This window comes from Pogona vitticeps, chromosome 6 (assembly GCF_051106095.1).
Source record: "Pogona vitticeps strain Pit_001003342236 chromosome 6, PviZW2.1, whole genome shotgun sequence".
In the NCBI taxonomy this organism is placed as follows: domain Eukaryota; kingdom Metazoa; phylum Chordata; class Lepidosauria; order Squamata; family Agamidae; genus Pogona; species Pogona vitticeps.
In genome coordinates, this window is record NC_135788.1 from 89670872 (window position 1) to 89686530 (window position 15659).

The 15659-nt window shown below is 39.0% G+C and overlaps 1 protein-coding gene across 27 annotated transcripts in view; it reads left to right on the forward strand.

Annotated features, from left to right (window-relative positions):
* The window catches only part of LOC110082048 (microtubule-associated protein tau), a 91588-nt gene that overhangs the window by 18046 nt on the left and 57883 nt on the right, over positions 1 to 15659 (forward strand). For 24 of the 27 annotated variants that reach the window (XR_013537537.1, XR_013537538.1, XM_020799275.3 and 21 more), the window contains exons 2-4: positions 3433 to 3522; positions 12792 to 12878; positions 14299 to 14385. Coding sequence is in view for 25 of the 27 variants with exons in the window: in XM_020799275.3 (XP_020654934.3) it covers positions 3450 to 3522; positions 12792 to 12878; positions 14299 to 14385 (247 nt within the window). In the remaining 2 variants the exon portion in view is untranslated. The remainder of the gene's footprint in view (positions 1 to 3432; positions 3523 to 12791; positions 12879 to 14298; positions 14386 to 15659) is intronic. The other 3 variants (XM_078377841.1, XM_078377837.1, XM_078377843.1) reach the window with 1 other exon arrangement.

Genomic DNA, 15659 nt, shown 5'->3' on the forward strand with positions numbered 1-15659 from the left:
ACTACAAAAACTGATGCTTGAGGATGTGCTAAGCTAGTGGATGAGAAGATTTTATTGTATCTGTTGCTGGAAAGCATTAGTCTCCATAAACTATCTTACAGAGTATATATAATAGCCAAAATCCTATTGCTTGTTGTTTTAAATTGCACTAGAATAAGTCCATTGAATCAATGGGGATTTTGTGAGGCAACTCCTCCATAAATTGCGTTGATTCAAGTGGGCCTACTCTAACTGCGACATATTACACAAAAGTGAGTCACAATTATAATATTTGAATTTGAATCAGTTGAATTTATGGAAGAGTTAACTCACGAAATCTCCATTGATTTAGTGGATATGCTCTAGTGTATTTTATTGTGCTAAGCAACAGGATTTTGGCCAGTGAGTATAAAGCAGTTCACTTTAGTAAACTAATGGCAACAACAATATTAGCAAGGTATGTGAGGATGAAATTGCAAAACTATCTATTCTGAACAGATCAGAAACAGTTCTACTGCAGTTTGTCCCAAACAGGAGATAAATCAGAAGCTACTATAAGACCCAGCGAGAATTTTTAGAAGTACTGAGGAAATCATGCTTCTAATACAGACATGAAGCTTGCAACTCTCAACCACCTATTGTCCTCTGTGAAATAAAAGATAAGGACATATATCAAACAGTGGAGAAGACATAAAATAGGAAAGCTGCCAAGGTAGATGGGATTCACAACTTCTGGTGGAAAAAATAATTTAAATCCGTTCACATCTGTCTAAATTTTTTAACAAAGCCCTTGGCAATCCAGATCTTGTTCCAGAATTCTTTAAGCAAGAAATACCTTGCCTCCTTGTTCATCTGGAAATTGTTTTTATCCTAAAACCACTGAGCTATCATCTGTTTATTCATAGTTTATAAATGATTGACATCAATTATTTCCAAAAATGTTTATAGTTTTCTTGAATGCAGTTGCATCCTAACAGGACCAACAGAGAGGCTGCATTTAAGAAATCCTGTGGCTGCAAGGAATTACTCATTAATTATTGCTTCTTACTGAATCAGGCAGGAAAGAACTCCAGAAATTTATCCATTGCTTATATTGATTGTCAAAAGACAACTTGATTCTGGGCACAACACAAGACTTCTTAAGATTTTCAGGATTTACACAATTGATAATAGGATTACTTTACTATCTACTATATATTCACGATGAAAAGGAGGACAAAATTAAGGTGCAGAGACTTATTCTCTAATAATGTCACTGCCAGAACAGATGTTTTCCAGGGTGATACTTTGAGCTCTTTAGGTTCTGACTGGCTTTAAATCTATATAAACAGCTGAATGATAGCACAAAAGGCTATGATGAGTCTAGTTATCAAAGAAATTACCGTAATATTTCACAAATGTACATGGAGAATTTAAAGTTATTTGCAAGCCTTCCTGGCAAACTGAGTAGTCTCTTAAACATTGTTGAGTCTTGTAGTACACATATAAAAATTAATTTTGATGTTCATAAATATGCTGTTACCCCCATGAAAAGAGGCAAATTTTCAGAGGGCAATAACTATGGGTTCACTAAAGAATAGTTTATTCAATGTTTAGAGGAGCAGAAAACCTATAAATATCTAGGCATAAATGAAAATCTCAATACAAATTACAAAGTATTTAAATCGTTGCTCAGGAACAAGTACTTGGATGAGTTAAAGCAGTAGTCAAAACAGAACATGATGCAAAAGAAAAAAATTGTTATTAATAGCTGGGCAACCCTAGTATTAACAATATTCTTTTGGATTTGTGGACTAAAATCTGGAAGATTTAAATAGGAAAATGAAAATCCTCTTGTCAAAATACCAGTGCCATCATCCAAAGGCATGTACATAGTGCCTTTATTTGCTGCAGAAGATGGATGGACAGACTTGTATACTGTAAGAATCTCTGTATGGATCAAATAGTCAAAGTTTGATAACTACTACTGTAGCAACACAGCCCACTTCATCAAATGGTACTAAAAACAACAAAGAATGAAAGTTTCCTTTAATCCTCAAGGACTTTTGGATCCAAATAGTCTTCTTGTCCATCTCACCAGTATTCAGAAGAGCAACAGAAAGAGAAAGGAAAATAAGCTGAGTGAGTGGCTACAAAGGTGGTGCAAGGGCGAGGGATTTCAATGTTGGGACCACAGGCAACACTTCCTGCTGGCGAGATGGACTGCTGGCAAGTGATGGGTTGCACCCCACAAGGAATGAGAAGAATGTATGAAGAATTTCATCAGGAGGGCTTTAAACTGAAATTGAAAAGGGGAAGAGATGCAAGCTCAGAGGTATAGATGAAGGCTTAAGCACAATAAGAGGAACAGACTGAGCAACTCTATGAGGACTTAATAATAATTTTCATTAAAATGTACCAAAGAAAGCAGGCCACGGATCACATAATCTCCAGTCTCAATCTACAAATGCCAGGAGTATGGGAAACAAACAAGAAGAACTGGAAATCTTAGTTCAGGAAGGTAAATACGACTTGATAGGGATAACTGAAACTTTGTGGGATGACTCCCATGACTGGAATACAGCAATTGAAGGATATAAATGGTTCAAAAAGACTAGAAAGAGAATGGAGTTGCAGTATAATGTAAAAATTACATATTCCTGCACAGAAACACAGGAGGATAAACTTAGTTATGCCACAGAGAGCATCTGGGTTAAGATAATAGGGACAAAAACCAAAAGGAATGTGGAAGAAGTGCTCAGTTCCTGTTTCAGATAAATCTCCTCCCAAAAGACACTCTGTGACTAGGGAAATATGAAGTACACAGGTGGAGGGCATAAGATTGCAGCCTGAGATTGATAACTACTCAGGAATACCTTATTACTTCTGACCTGAGGGGCTCATCTTCCAGCATCATATCTTTTAGCCTTTTGTTTCTGTTCATGGAGTTTTCTTGGCAAAGATACTGGAGGGGCTTGCTAGTTCCTGCTCCAGGTAGATCGCATTTAGTCAGAACTCTCCACCATGACCTGTCCGTCTTGGATGTCCCTGCATGGCATAGCCCATAGCTTCTCTGAATTACCCAACCCCTTCACCATGACAAGGCAGCAATCCGTGAAGGGGATTTAACAGGTACTTAGGGGTTTTTTTTGTGTTAAAACTTGTATCTGTTACATAACACGAGTCAATATTTTATAATTTTGATTAATTTTTCCTGTTATTTTTGAATATTAATGATAATAGCTACAGGAAGTTTAGTACGAGCACCTAATATTATCTGGAGGTACAATATTATAATATAATATAGGGGGAAGGATGATAGTGAATGCTTTACCAAATTCTTATTGCTAAATATAGATCTGGTAGTCAAAAGTCTTAGTGGAAAATGAATGAAAAGCATGCATGGCCAAGGAGTAGGCAAGAAAGATTGGTTTGTATTACTTTTATCTTATGATAATTTTTTTCCTATTCTAGATAACCTTTGTCATAGGATGGCTGACCAGCATCAGAACTTCAATATGACAGATGACCATTTGGTGAGCCAAGCTCGGTGGAACCCAACAGGTGAGCCTTATTGGGTGGCAAACAGGAAGAAGCTTCTTCCATAGGGTGGGATCCAGGAAAATGGTGGTATGCAGTACGAAGAGAAGAGAAAATCTGTCTGTGAGAATGGAACCTGCAAATGTAAATGAACTGAGAAAAGGTTAGGCATACATTTTAGGCAAAAGTATCCTTGTGCATGTTTGCATCATTTGTTGCCAATGCTTTGCATTCATTAGTTGACATTTTTTTGTTTTTGGAGCCTTGTCATTTAAAAGCAGTTAGTTGTGGTTCTTATCAGAAAAGTGACTGTAAAGATGGTTTAAGTTATGGAAGGGAAATTCTATGTATTTGTTACAGCGAGAAGCAAAAGAAATCTCCTGGGTATTTTGGAGACAATCTGGTCTGTTGTGGCATGGCAGGGGATAGAGGAAAATAGATAGAGGAAATTATGCATTAGCTAAGGACAAATCAGATTAGTTTAAATGAGAATGAACATAATGAAAATGACAAATGAACCATCATTACTAGATTGTTAGTCATGTTGTGACTATAATATTCACTCTAACGAATGATAGTTTTCATTTGTACTGTGAACATAGCCTATAATTTTTGTCCCTCTTCTGAAGACTAGTCAAAATAGTTTGAATATAGTTCTGTACCCAGTAATAAAGAGCAGCTGTATAAAGCAAATTGCCTGTCTATTGTTCCAGCAGTTTTGTTTTTTAAAATATCATCATCTTGCTGGCCCAAATCATTCATAGCAAATCTTTTTGATATACAGTACCTTTTTACCAAATACCCACTAGATTTTACCTTTGCTTCAAGTTAACAGATAATTAGTAATTTTGAAAATAGTGACAAGACAATGCTTGCTGTGAGCTGAATTTTGTGTGCTCATCTGCTTTTACTCCTAGCCTATCAGGATAAGCATTGGACTACCCAAACTGCTATTTTTTACTGTCACTTTTCAGAATTGCTGCAAAGTGACTGTGCCATCCATCACAGTACAGAATAAAATTTAAACCTGGAAATACTGTATTTTTCTAAGATGATACTTTCATCTAAAATCTTTAGACTAAAAATTGAGGGTTGTCTTATACACGGAAGCAAGCTGAGGAGAGAACAATATGGCCCATACCTTGCCTTTGCAAATAGGCTTCTTTTAGTCACGAGGCTTAGCTGCCCTCAGGAGGCTTGTCCTCCTGCAGTCACAAGACTTTGCTTCCTCCAATCATGAGCCTTATGTAACTGATGTTAGCTGATGCTGAACAAACCAGTTGGAACACACATCCTTGGAGGTGGAGCTGTAGGTAGTTCTCAGATACAACAGGGACTCATAATGGCTAAGCATTCTGAGCCCAAAGGCTGAACACTCAAAGCTAAGATTTCTTAATTTTGTGTTAGAAAAGTGTGGCATGTCTTATACATGGAAAAATACAATAATCTTACATTTGAAGAGTATGTGAAGTGTCCAGAAGATTGTAAAACCTGACAGGAAGAAAGGCAAGGCTATTCAGAAAACTTTTTTTGTCTATAAATAAGAATGGTTTTTTTCTCCATTTAGGTTGGAAATAGCATTCACTGGATGGGGCTGGGATTAATGTGTGTGACATGTCCTTTGTGTGATATATGTATATATTTAAGAATCATGAAAGCTATTTTTCTTATGTTAATTTCACCTTTTGTCCAGATACTTGTCTCCCTGCACCTTCTCATGAACCAACAACATAACTACATTTCTTTTCTTACATGCAAATTGATACTCTGCAGCTACATGTTCTTATAAAATTGCACAGTCACATTTTTAATGTAGGTTATTATTTTAAATGAATTCGTATTTTGCAAAAATTGAAAGAGCAGTTATAGAGATCACACCCCAGATACCAGATTCCAGATATCTCTCAAGCATGAATCTGTGTGTCTTGTGTTATTTTCGCAAGTACTCTTCATAATGTTATATACTAGGGCTTCAAAGAATGTCTGAGCCAACACACATGGCTAAGCAAGTGATTGAACCATCCTCCTTTAACAAACTTTGGTAGGTTGGAGTTTTAATTATGGTTGAAACTAAGCTTCTCTGAAAATCTGATCATGCATTAAGGCAAATGCTTATTTTCCCCTCTTACAATCACCGAGACATGAAAATCTTTTTGTTTTGTGTGTGCTTGAAACATCAGACATACACACAGAGCTGTTCTGTCTCCCAGCTAACCAATCACATAACAAAAGAAAGCTGATTTGCGAAATGCGGACTGAGGCAGCCTCAAGTTAGAATAAACGAAACAGTGTTTTTCTTATGAGGATGAATTGCTTTTAGATAAGAAACCAGTATCCCATTGAATGAGTTCTTGAGATCAGTGAGAAGTTAGTTTTGAATAAATGAGTGATGGTGGTCGAGTAAATCAACCACCATCGCAGAACAGAATCATAATCGAACCAGATTGGTACTGTATGCCCTCCAAAGCAAAGAATATAAACCAAGGAGGAGAGTACTGGTAGTCATCTTGTGTAGTTTATTTTCTCATTCTAATTAAGCCTGTTTTCGTCTCTTATATGCCTTGAATTCTTTTCAGGTTCTTCTAATGAAATAGAGTTAGTTAAAAATTAAACAAAAGTTGAAGGGTCAACTTGTATATCAAATATTGATTGCAAATATGGTTTCTCCATAGAGTTGTGTAGGCAGAATGGCATTGGAAGTTCTATTTTTGATTCTTTCTCTATTTATGTACAATTACTTAACTCACCTTCTTACATCACCCACATGCAGAATCAACATTTTCATGTATACAATCCAAGTTCATTTTCTTAGTCAGTTTTTCACAGATTCTATTAGTATATGTGTGAATTTTAAATTTTTATCCTAATGGGCATCACACTATATTGCTTACATTTATTCTCTTTTGCCTATTTAAAGCTCATACCTGCTATGTGGAGAGAACTTTTGGAATCCTCTAAAACATGTTCAGTCCAACCACTTCCCCATCCTGGTTTCTGAAGACAGAGCCAGGCTTGTTCCAAAGAGTGCAATAAGATGATTTCTGCCATCTGAAAAGAAACCAGTCTCTATTTGAAGTACTTTATAGAGCTAAAGAGGAATGGGGGACTTTGGCCAATATTGGGTCAACAAAGTGGGAATGCATATATCACAATGGAAACATTTATTATGGATATACTTTCCACTTTCCATTTTCTTCACTGTTTTGTGTAATTCAGAGAGAACTTGGCTGCGAGTTTCAATCTCCACTGTACCTCCTAGGAGAGGGACCTCTCAAGATCACTTGGAACATAATGTGTGTACCTGTACACCCCTAGAAGGAGGGTCTGATGAATCACTTCTGTGTACCTTACACCTAGAAAGCAATAGGAGGATCACCATAAATTGGACAAAATGAGGCAGCACACAATAAATAAATAAATAAATAATTCATTATATCCTCAGAAATTGACAAGTCAATGGAATGACCAGAGGCAAACCATATAAGGCTTGAAAAATGTTGATTTCAATCCAAATGTTGCAAAAAACTTAAACATCAGGCCTTGTGTCCACTATTTTGTCTGAGGAAGTAGACTTGTCTACAAAAGCATAGTTCATATTTAAATATAGCAGTTAGTCTTTAAGGTGCCACTACATTTTTTTTTGTTTATTTTGTTTTTGCCTGATACTCCTGATGGTAAATTATTATTTAAATAGAAGCTATTGATCCTTAATGGCTGATGGTGTTGGATAAATACAAGGAGGATAACAGCCCATCATTCTAGTATTGAACACTAATCCGTTGAGTAAAAATATTCCACAAAGTTAAGGATTCTTTGTTTATATTAATTTTACTTTATTTAAATTACTTATATCTCACTTGTCCATGTGATGTTAGTACAACTAGAAATAAAAATCATGAAGTAGAATAACAAAGCAATAAAAAGAGCACTGCTAGCAGTTTAGAATGAGAAAACTGCAGCAGTTTAAAAAACAGTTTTACATGTTAGTTATGGCAAGTCTAGGTTTTTAAAAGACTAAACAAAGTTCCTTCAGACTGGCTCTGGGTGGTCACATTAAATGAGGGGGGGTGTACTTTCAAATTCTCCAGGAGGTAGTGGAAGTTAGGAGGGCCTGGCGTGCTCTGGTCCACGGGGTCACAAAGAGTTGGACACAACTTAACAACTAGACAACAATGTACATTCAAATTACAGCACTACAGAAGCATTTTTAATTGTACACATGGACCTACAGAGACATGAGCTACTGAAGAGTGAGAAATGGAATCTCCTCTTAATCCCACTGTTTAATATCAAATGGCAGAAGAAGGAGGGATTGCACAACAGAGCAGAACTAGTCTGAAAGTTTGTAAACATCGGCAAGTACAGTATCCTCTTGGGGGCTTATGAATGCCTGAGTTAAATTGCATAACTCACTATGGTGAATTGCTGTTAACTAATGAGTCATATTACTGTGTGTGCATCTATTGCAAATTAACAACAGAATTCTGGCCACTTTAGCAGAAGGCAAGTAAAGAAGGAGTTAAATGCATGGAGAGTGAGTTTCATAGTGTGGATATATTAACAGAAGAAGACCGACCTCTCCTTTGTTCCAGTCAAAAGTTTGTTTGGTATGTACTGAGGGGGCTGTTGTGAAGGATCTAAATGTTTGGGCAGATTTGTACACGTCTTAGTCCTTCCCCTCTCCAGAATGCCCTTATATTGATTACTACTTAATCTCCGAGAGAATGCTTGGCCTCAGATAAGATCATATATCTTACATTATTTTTCTCCTTTACTAAAACTCAAAGCATGTTTAGTTATTCTCCTCTCTAGACCCAGAACAGACATGCTCAGCTACAGCTACATTATTGCACAAGTCACCTTCAGACTGACACAAACTTAGAACTGAATTCAATTTAAATATATCTGTTGATTGTTTAGTTGTTGTTGTTGCTTAGTCGTGTCCGACTCTTTGTGACCCCATGGAACAGAGCACACCAGGCCCTCCTGTATTCCACTGCCTCCCGGAGTTTGGTCAGATTCACATTCGTAGCTTCAATGACACTATCCAACCATCTCATCCTCTGTCGTCCCCTTTGCCTCTTGCCTTCACACTTTCCCAACATGAGGGTCTTTTCCAGGGCGTCTTCTCTTCTCATCAGATGGCCAAAGTATTGGAGCCTCAGCTTCAAGATCTGTCCTTCCAGGGAGCACACAGGGTTGATTTCCTTTAGAATGGATAGGTTTGTCCTTCTTGCAGTCCAGAGGACTCTCAAGAGCCTCCTCCAGCACCACAGTTCAAAAGCATCAATTCTTCGGCAGTCAGCTTTCTTTATGGTCTAGCTCTCACTTCCATACATGACTACTGGAAAACCCATATCTTTGACTATGCAGACCTTTGTCGGCAAGGTGATGTCTCTGCTTTTTAAGATGCTGTCTAGGTTTGTCTTCACTTTCATCCCAAGAAGCAGGCGTCTTTTAATTTAGTGGCTGCTGTTACCATCTGCAGTGGTCACGGAGCCCAGAAAAGAAAATCTGTCACTGCCTCCATATCTTCCCTTTCTATTTGCCAGGAGATGATGTTTAGCTTCAGACCATTTTTGTGCTTTCCTCTTTCACCCTCATTAAGAGGTTCTTTAATTCCTCCTCACTTTCTGCCATCAGAGTGGTGTCATCTGCATATCTGAGATTATTGATTTTTTTTCCGGCAATCTTAATTCCGTCTTGGAATTCATCCAGTCCGGCCTTTCGCATGATATATTCTGCATATAAGTTAAATAAGCTGGGGGGAAATATACAGCCTTGTCGTACTTCTTTCCCAATTTTGAACCAATCAGTGTTTCCATATCCAATTCTAACTGTTGCTTCCTGTCCCACGTGTAGGTTTCTCAGCAGATATATATGGTGGTCAGGCACTCCCATTTCTTTAAGAACTTGCCATAGTTTGCTGTGGTCCAGTCAGTCAAAGGCATTTGCATAGTCAATGAAGCAGAAGTAGATGTTTTCTGGAATTCTCTGGCTTTCTCCATAATCCAGCGCATGTTAGCAATTTGGTCTCTAGTTCCTCTGCCCCTTCGAAATCCAGTTTGTACTTCTGGGAGTTCTCGTTCCACATACTGCTGAAGCCTGCCTTGTAGGATTTTGAGCATAACCTTGCTAGCATGTGAAATGAGTGCAATTGTACAGTAGTTGGAGCATTCTTTGGCACTGCCCTTCTTTGGGATTGAGATGTAGATTGATCTTTTCCAATCCTCTGGCGACTACTGAGTTTTCCAAACTTGCTGACATATTGAGTGTAGCACCTTAAAAGCGTCATTTTTAAAGAGTTTAAATAGTTTGACTGGAAAGCCATCACCTCCACTGGCCTTGTTGTTTATTCATTTTTTAAAAAAATATTCCTTTGTCCTTATTTTTCATATTTAATGTTGTATCTAATGTTACATTATGCAATTGAAAAATAAAAATAAATAAAAAGAGGCCTTCAGAACATGCTTCACTCCGCTGTATCCACAATATGAATCTACTAACTTAATGGTCAGCTGGACCCAGATTTGAATTCTGATTTGACATTGGAATTTTTATTTTGGAAAATATTACATAGGGTATTGGATTTTTAAAATGTTTGATTCTTTGACCTTTTCACTTGGAGGAATGCATGATTTGGATCCATCAGTAGAGATGGAGACGAATCGCCATTTGGGTGATTCGTCCTGCTTTGTAATCCGTCAAAGTTGATGAACCACGAAGCACGAATCTCCTCACCATGAATCTACAAACAACAAATTGATTCGTTGTTTCATTGGGGTTTTCCAGAGGCTGTCTAGTAAAAAAGCTGACCCCACCCCACCCCCACAGCCTTCCCCCCTGCCCCCTTCCCACTATCCCTGTTACCTCCCTACCTTGGCTGCCACAATCTGTGCCGCTGCCACTATGATCCACAGCAGCCTGCACTACAGTGGCCCCCACAGTCATCATCCACGGCCGTTTGCTGCCTTAGTAATCTGGGTTCTCCTTTGCAAATATGGCAGGTGCAACTTCCCTGCCCGAAAAGAAGCTGCAGCCACCATCTTTGCAAAGGGCAGCCACTGTGCCTTACTGCAGGCCGTGGCTGCAGAGGCCGCTGTAGCGAGTGGTGATGGATGGCGGTGGTAGCCGGCGGCAGTGGATGACGGCAATGCCAGGCAGTGGTGGATGGTGGCAGCAGCTAAGGTAGGGAGGGGCAGGGGATAGGTTGTGGAGGGTGGTGGTTGTGGGGCTGGCTGACTGCCCATAGGCAGAATGGGAAGACCATAGGAAGAGAGGGAAGGCTAGCTTTCTCTCTCTTCATATGAGGGACAAATAAAGATGGACAAATACAGTCATGGCCAAAAATATTGGCACCCTTACAATTCTGTCAGAAAATGCAACCCTTCTCTCAGAAAATTGTTGTAGTTGCAAATGTTTTGGTACTCACATTTTTATTTCTTTGGTTTGCATTGGAACAACACACACAAAAAAAGAGAAGAAAACCCACAACAACCATTAGATCCCGGCCGTGAAAGCCTTCGCGATTCCCAAATAATTTGGGGGTGCAACGTAGTGGCCATTATCAGAAAGCTGCCTCTCCACCAGAGATCATGGGTCTTCCAGCAGGACAATGACCCTAAACACACTTCAAAAAGCACTTAGAAATGGTTACATACAAAGCCCTGGAGAGTTCTGAAAAGGCCAGCAATGAGTCCAGATCTGAATCCCACAGTACACCTGTGGAGAGATTCAAAACAGCAGTTGGGTGAAGGCATCCTTCAAATCTGAAGGCCCTGGAGCAGTTTGCAAAAGAAGAGTGGTCCAAAATTCCAGTAGAGAGGTTAAGAAACTCATTTGTGGTTACAGGAAGTGAATGATTTCAGTTATTTTGTTCCAAAAGGGGTGCTTGTTGTTTGGTTGTTAAGTCGTGTCTGACTCTTCATGACCCCATGGACCAGAGCACGCCAGGCCCTCCTGTCTTCCACTGCCTCCCGGAGTTGGGTCAAATTCATGTTGGTAGCTTTGATGACACTGTCCAACCAGGGAGTGCTATGGCCAGTGCATTTTTGGGTTTCTGTGTGGAATTGTATCAGATTTGATTTTCCTTCTCTCTTTTTTTGTGGTGTTCCATCGCAAACCAAATAAATGAAGGTGTGAGTACCAAAACATTTGCAACTGCAACAATTTTCTGAGAGAAGGGTGGCATTTTCTGACAGGATTACAAGGGGACCGATATTTTTGGCTATGACTGTATTCATCCCTTCATATTCGTGGGGGGTCTCTGGAACTCACAAATAAGAAGGGATGAATATTTAATGAATCAGTGATTTTTAATGAATATTGCAATTTTTAAAATTCATCCCCATGTCTAATAAGCAACCATGTGTTCTATGTAGAGGCTGTTCTGCGGTCTTCCCTGATGGAAGTATTTTCTGTTGATTTGAATAGAAATGACAGTGCCCGCCTGTAAATGGAGATTTGCTGAAATAACCGTCCTCCATAAGCAGCAGTTTCACCTTCTGTCATTTACAGATAGAAGGATAAAGAGATCTCCACCGCCACCCTCTTCATATACAGTATTTCTACAGAAAACTTAGAGAGGTTGAGATCTTGAAGAGATAGGGTTGTGTCTCCTCACATTTCTGTCATTGAGGCTCATTTTTTTAGTCATGGAATTTGCTGCATACAGAATGCAAGAGGGCAGCAGATTCCTACTCATCTGGATGTATTCCCTGTATATCACAAAAAGGAGATTTCTGCCTTTCTTGATTGTTAAAAGTATAGTTCAGAAGATTTCTTTTAGCAGTGATCAACTGTGATACTGAAACACTTTTAACCTCTGCTGTCAATGGTTTTGTTTGTTTTCTTTCATAAAAAAGCATTTATTATTATTATTATTTATTATTATGCTCCAGGATGCTAAAATATACCTTCTTACAAGCACGGTACAACTTGCAGCATTATTAAAATGGCTTTTACAATTATTTATACTGAGATGAAAAAGGCTTGTCTTGCATTTGGACTTCCTGATTGTTTACTTTCATTTGTTGCTTGCTGCAAATGGCAAATCTAATGCTCTTAATAGCTTCACCTTAGCTGTTCTTTTGCTGTCAAAGACACTTGCATCCGGCACTTTCTACCACTGACTTCTGTTTAAAATGTCTGTGGTTACTGCGGGCCAAAAATCACATATGCATGCTGCTCTTAGCAATATGGGAGAGAGCAAGCTTTAATTCAATAACCTTTTGCATAGCTGGCAGGCCATACTCAAAAGCTGAGTTCCTTATGCTGAGTGTGTATATTTCCAGGCTCTCCCCTCCACATACCAGTTGATGATGGATCTGATGAACCAGGGTCTGAGGCTTCTGATGCTAAGAGTACCCCAACTGTGGAAGGTGGGCGCTCTTTGTCTCATTATTTTGACATTTACAGCACCCAGCTGTTAAGCATGTTTTTAGAAGCACACCAAAACATGATTTTATAAGTCTACCAAAAAAGTTTTTTTTCCTAGTGAGGCAAGGCTTCCTGACGTCTTTGCTGCTGTTCTTGAATGATCTGCAGAAGACTCGTATTTTTTTCCATATCAGAATTGTGCACTCTAGAAAAGCCTAGCTGATGAAGGATACTGTAATTGAGTTTTAATTCTTGGGAAAGGACTATCTTTAGTCAAGTCACTAAATTCTTTTAGGATTGTTTTCTCTCTCATGTGTACGGATTTAAGAAAGAAAGAGACATAATTATATCATTTCTTCCCTTTATCTGTCTCATTGATTGTCTTGTCTGTGTTTTTGTCTCTTGTCTTCCTGTCATTGGAATAGTGTTCTGTGGGCAGAAGACAGAATCTGATTCTATATTTGTAGTATTTAAACAAGGCCAGAGAGTAGTACTGAGGTCTTTACTGCCATTTATGTCCCTGTGATAATTGACACTGTTTCTTTCTAATGCCGGATGGCTCACTTCTGTCTTCATATTTAGAGGCCAATCCTCTACTTTATGGGTAGCCAGCTTCCCAGTCTGGTTGCTTAGTGCACAGGCTTCTGCCACAAGTGCCAGGGCTTAATTTAAGCTCCCTCTAGGCAGGAAAAAAGGGACGTGGTGGCGCTGCGGGCTAAACCGCAGAAGCCTGTGCTGCAGGGTCAGAAGACCAAGCAGTCGTAAGATCTTATCCACGCGACGGAGTGAGCGCCTGTCGCTTGTCCCAGCTCCCGCCAACCTAACGGTTCGAAAGCATGCAAATGCAAGTAGATAAATAGGGACCACCTTGGTGGGAAGGTAACAGCGTTCCGTGTCTAAGTCGCACTGGCCATGTGACCACGGAAGATTGTCTTCGGACAAATGCTGGCTCTATGGCTTGGAAACGGGGATGAGCACCGCCCCCTAGAGTCGAACACGACTGGACAAAAATTGTCAAGGGGAACCTTTACCTTTACCTTAGGCAGGAAAAAGTGGAAGGTGAGTCCATCATAATTTGCCAGTTGTAAACCTCTGGGTGACTTCATGTTCTGAGAAATGATCCTGACATAAAGCTACTCATTTATCTCACGGTGGTCTCATGTGTTGAATAAGGATGTGTTTCAGGTTCAGATTTCTGGTAAAGTTAGAAGTTCATTTTTGTGACATTGAACAATTACTGCTGCTCAGATCTTAGCTGAGTTGTATCTAGTTGCTAACTGGAAAAAAAGGGTTGCATAACTGTTGTGCTTTAATCTTCTACAACAGGATACTCTTCAGTTCTCTTCAAGTAATTAACATCCAAAGAATTTTGATATGGGGTGCTCCTAAATGAAAACTGCTTTATTTGCCTTTTTGCTTCAGAGGCTACTGCACCATTAGTGGAGGAGGGAGCACATGAAAACCGGACTGCAGCTCAGCAGTATGTAGAGATACCTGAAGGAACCACAGGTGAGACTTCCTGGGAAGGAAACGGTACACCTTTAGAATCAATGTAACTTCACACAAAACAGAATTATCTTATGATGTGTGTTGTAAACATATTCTACGTATTACTTATACCCATGTGTATCTTGCAGCCTTCCTGTTAAACCACATATGATGGGAAATCTTTTGCTGGGCACTTATATTTTAAAAGAGAAAGTAATACTTTATATATGTTATTTACAATTGACACAAGATCTGTTTGTTCTCATGTGTTTGTTTATCATATTAATGCTTCCCTTCTTTTAGAGGCTATGGAATAATTTTATATCATTCTTTCAGTGCTCTCCTCTCCAAGCACTAATTAAATGCATATCTGCTTAGATTGAGAACTGTTGCAACATACAACTTAATGGCTTCCATACAATCTACTGACTATAATAAACCAATATTTCAGAAGACACCTTGCCCCGGACCCCGGTGTCCCTCATCTCTGATATCTGGGTTTGAACTGGGGAAGCCCTCAGATCATGTAGTATGCAAATGTCCTTAATAGCCAATCATATCTTCCTGCAGGTGAAATTGGACATTTCAGGCCAGAATATTTGCTTTTAAAAGCTTTGGGGGACAGGAGGGTATAGTGGTGCCATGGGGCACACAGAATACTGCATGCCCACTCCTAACCAATTTTATGTTTTCCATGCATGCCTGAATGAGAAGAACAGTGTATCACCACAACATTTTGTTTTCTAAGACGAGAGAATTTAGAAGTATTGTGATACAGTTGTGTTCAAAATTATTCAACCCCCAATGCTGTAAAGGGGTTTAGGGACTATAGTGTACATTTGGAATTGTATTCAGAATGAAATCCTACAAGGACGTTTTAAAGAACCAAATGCAACTAAAATAACATCAATTGTTTATGTAATACATTAGTAAATGTTTCTTTTGTGGTTTCTTCATTGCCACAATTATTCAACCCCTTAAAGACTACCACTCTGAAGAAGAGAGGTTCATTCAGGTGTTTTCGATCAGGTATTGAAAACACCTGTGTATGTCACCGAGCACCAATCAAGCATAATAAGCACCAATTAGGCAGCTTTAAAATGACTGTGATACTCAGCTCCTTCTAGACATTTACTGGTGTGGTTACAAACATGGTGAAGTCAAGAGAATGGTCCAGGAAGACAAGAGAAGAGGTGATTTGTCTTCACAGGAAGGGCAATGGCTATAAGAAGATTGCAAAGAAGTTAAACATACCAAGAGACACCATAGGAAGCATCATTCACAAATTCAAGGCA